This window comes from Galeopterus variegatus, unplaced genomic scaffold, assembly GCF_000696425.1.
Source record: "Galeopterus variegatus unplaced genomic scaffold, G_variegatus-3.0.2 Scaffold14855, whole genome shotgun sequence".
In the NCBI taxonomy this organism is placed as follows: domain Eukaryota; kingdom Metazoa; phylum Chordata; class Mammalia; order Dermoptera; family Cynocephalidae; genus Galeopterus; species Galeopterus variegatus.
In genome coordinates, this window is record NW_007740966.1 from 17,974 (window position 1) to 20,008 (window position 2,035).

Genomic DNA, 2,035 nt, shown 5'->3' on the forward strand with positions numbered 1-2,035 from the left:
CCTCCACCTCACTTCTGTGCCTGCTCTGGAAATGGGGAACAGAGAAGGCCCGTGGAACACGGGCACCTGCAGTCCTCAGAGGGCCACTGGACTTCTCCCTTTGGCCACCAGGCCAACAGGAGCAGCCTCAGAGGGGCCCGGCAGCTATGCACAGAGGTGGCCCTCAGGTGGGCTGCGTGGCTCTGCAGGATGACACCATGCCACTATTCAAAGGAGCCAGATAGACGGGGTCCAAATGACCCCCTCACCCAGCAGCCAGGCTCGTGGTGGTTCTGCTCAACGCCCCCGCCCTCGAAGGCCACGGTCAGCTCCTGAGAGCGCAGCAATCACCTTGGCTCCTTTGAGGCAGTGGGCAGAGCTGCCCACACACCTGTGCCACCACCCTGGCCCCACCCTCCGTACCTCATTGGGTGGCTGCTAATGTCTCTACCTGCAGGGGGTGAAGCAGCAGCTCAGGGGCCTGGGGAGGCAGCTCAGGGGCCGTGCTGCTCTCTCTGCAGCCCACCCTCGTCCCTGCTGCGCACTCCCTGGGTGCCTGCCAAGGCTTGCTTGTGTTTTAGTCCCTTTGATTTCCAGACCTTTTGGTTTTCCTTGAGCAAACACGAGAAATTGCTGACTTTATTTTTTTTGCCAATTGGAAGCGTAAACTGTTTGGAGATCCGTTTCCTCTCTCCACCGGCACATCTTTCTCTCTCAAACCACCGAGAGGACGCCCATCGCTGGGTCTCCCCTGCCGCCTTGACCGCCCCTTGTCAGGTGGCCTGTATGATTCCTGCGCACAGAGCCCACCTGGAGTGGCCCTCAAGGATGCCTGGTCTGTCCAGCCTTCAGCCTGGTGCCCTCGGACCAGCCACCCCTCCTCAGCCTGCAGCGCTGACACCCCACTCCGTTCCTCACGCCCCGTAGCTGGCCCTGCTGGCCCACACCCCTGTCACTCGGACCCTGTAGTGCTCTCCAGGCCCCTGGTTTGCTGACCTGTTTTCACCACTTCCTCTCCAGGTCTGGGCCCCTCAGAGCCCCAGGGCTGCTCCCTTGATCTGTGTGCCCGTCTTCTCCCTTCTGGTGCCTGGACAGACTCACTCATGGGGGGATCAGCTCTCTGTCTGTGTGGCCCCTGCAGCTGCCATGCCCACCTCAGGCTGCAAGTCTACATCAAGGTGAAGGGAAGGGTCTCAGAGAGCAGAGAGGAAAGTGCTGCCAGCTGCACCCACCTGGGAGGGAACCTGGCCAAGGAGCACTAGGTCCTTCAAGTGCCAGGCAGATGGCTGACCGAGTTAGGTATAGAGAGGTCACTTTCTGTCCCCAAAGAGACCACAACCTGAAGACAAGGATGTGGAGCAGGGAAGCCCTGCACACATGTGGGCTGGGGGCAGTCGTCGTTGAGTCTGCAAAACAGGTGTCCTCTTTGAGGAAGTCCCCGGGGCAGGCCAAATGGCACTCTGGTCACACTGATCCTCTTTTTCTTGATAGATCGAAGGTGCCTTGGAATACGGGATTACAAGTGATGACATCTTCTGGCTGAAGGAATCCCCTGGAAAAACGTAAGACCTCTTATGTCCTCTTAGTTCACAAGAGTGAATGTCAGGGCCAGGAGAGCCTGGGCTGGTGACAGCTCCTAGTGCATTGTTTCCAGTTTACCTAAAAAAGGAAAGAGGGCCCGTTATTTGTGACTCACTANCTCCAGAGCCCTGGGGTTCCAGTGGGTCCCATCAGGGACATCGGGGAGGGCTGTGATCAAACATCTGGTTTACATGTTGGGCTTTTTGAAATCTAGCAAGAGCTCCAAAGGCCTCAGAAACCGCAGCGCAGCTGTGGAAGCGAGGCCAGCAGCGTGCAAGTGCTGTCCACTCCCTGAGCAGGTGCACATGCTTTAAGTGCATTCCCGAGCCCACAGAGCAGAGCCATTCTGGGGGTCCCAGATCGGGCAGATCCTGACTGTGGGCTGTGGAGGGAACTTCATGCTCACAGGGGCCAGAGAGGCCACCAGAGGGCAGCAGAGACTTGAGTGTCAGCCATTTGCTCACAAGAAAATCCT

The 2,035-nt window shown here is 58.3% G+C and overlaps 1 protein-coding gene across 1 annotated transcript in view; it reads left to right on the plus strand.

Moving 5' to 3' along the window:
- The window catches only part of LOC103582087 (thioredoxin reductase 2, mitochondrial-like), a gene marked incomplete at its 3' end in the record, with an annotated part of 19,405 nt that extends 17,864 nt beyond the window's left edge, over positions 1-1,541 (plus strand). Inside the window, exon 12 of the mRNA XM_008563772.1 lies at positions 1,471-1,541. Coding sequence (XP_008561994.1) covers positions 1,471-1,541 — 71 coding nt within the window. The remainder of the gene's footprint in view (positions 1-1,470) is intronic.
- Positions 1,542-2,035: the final 494 nt, after the last annotated feature.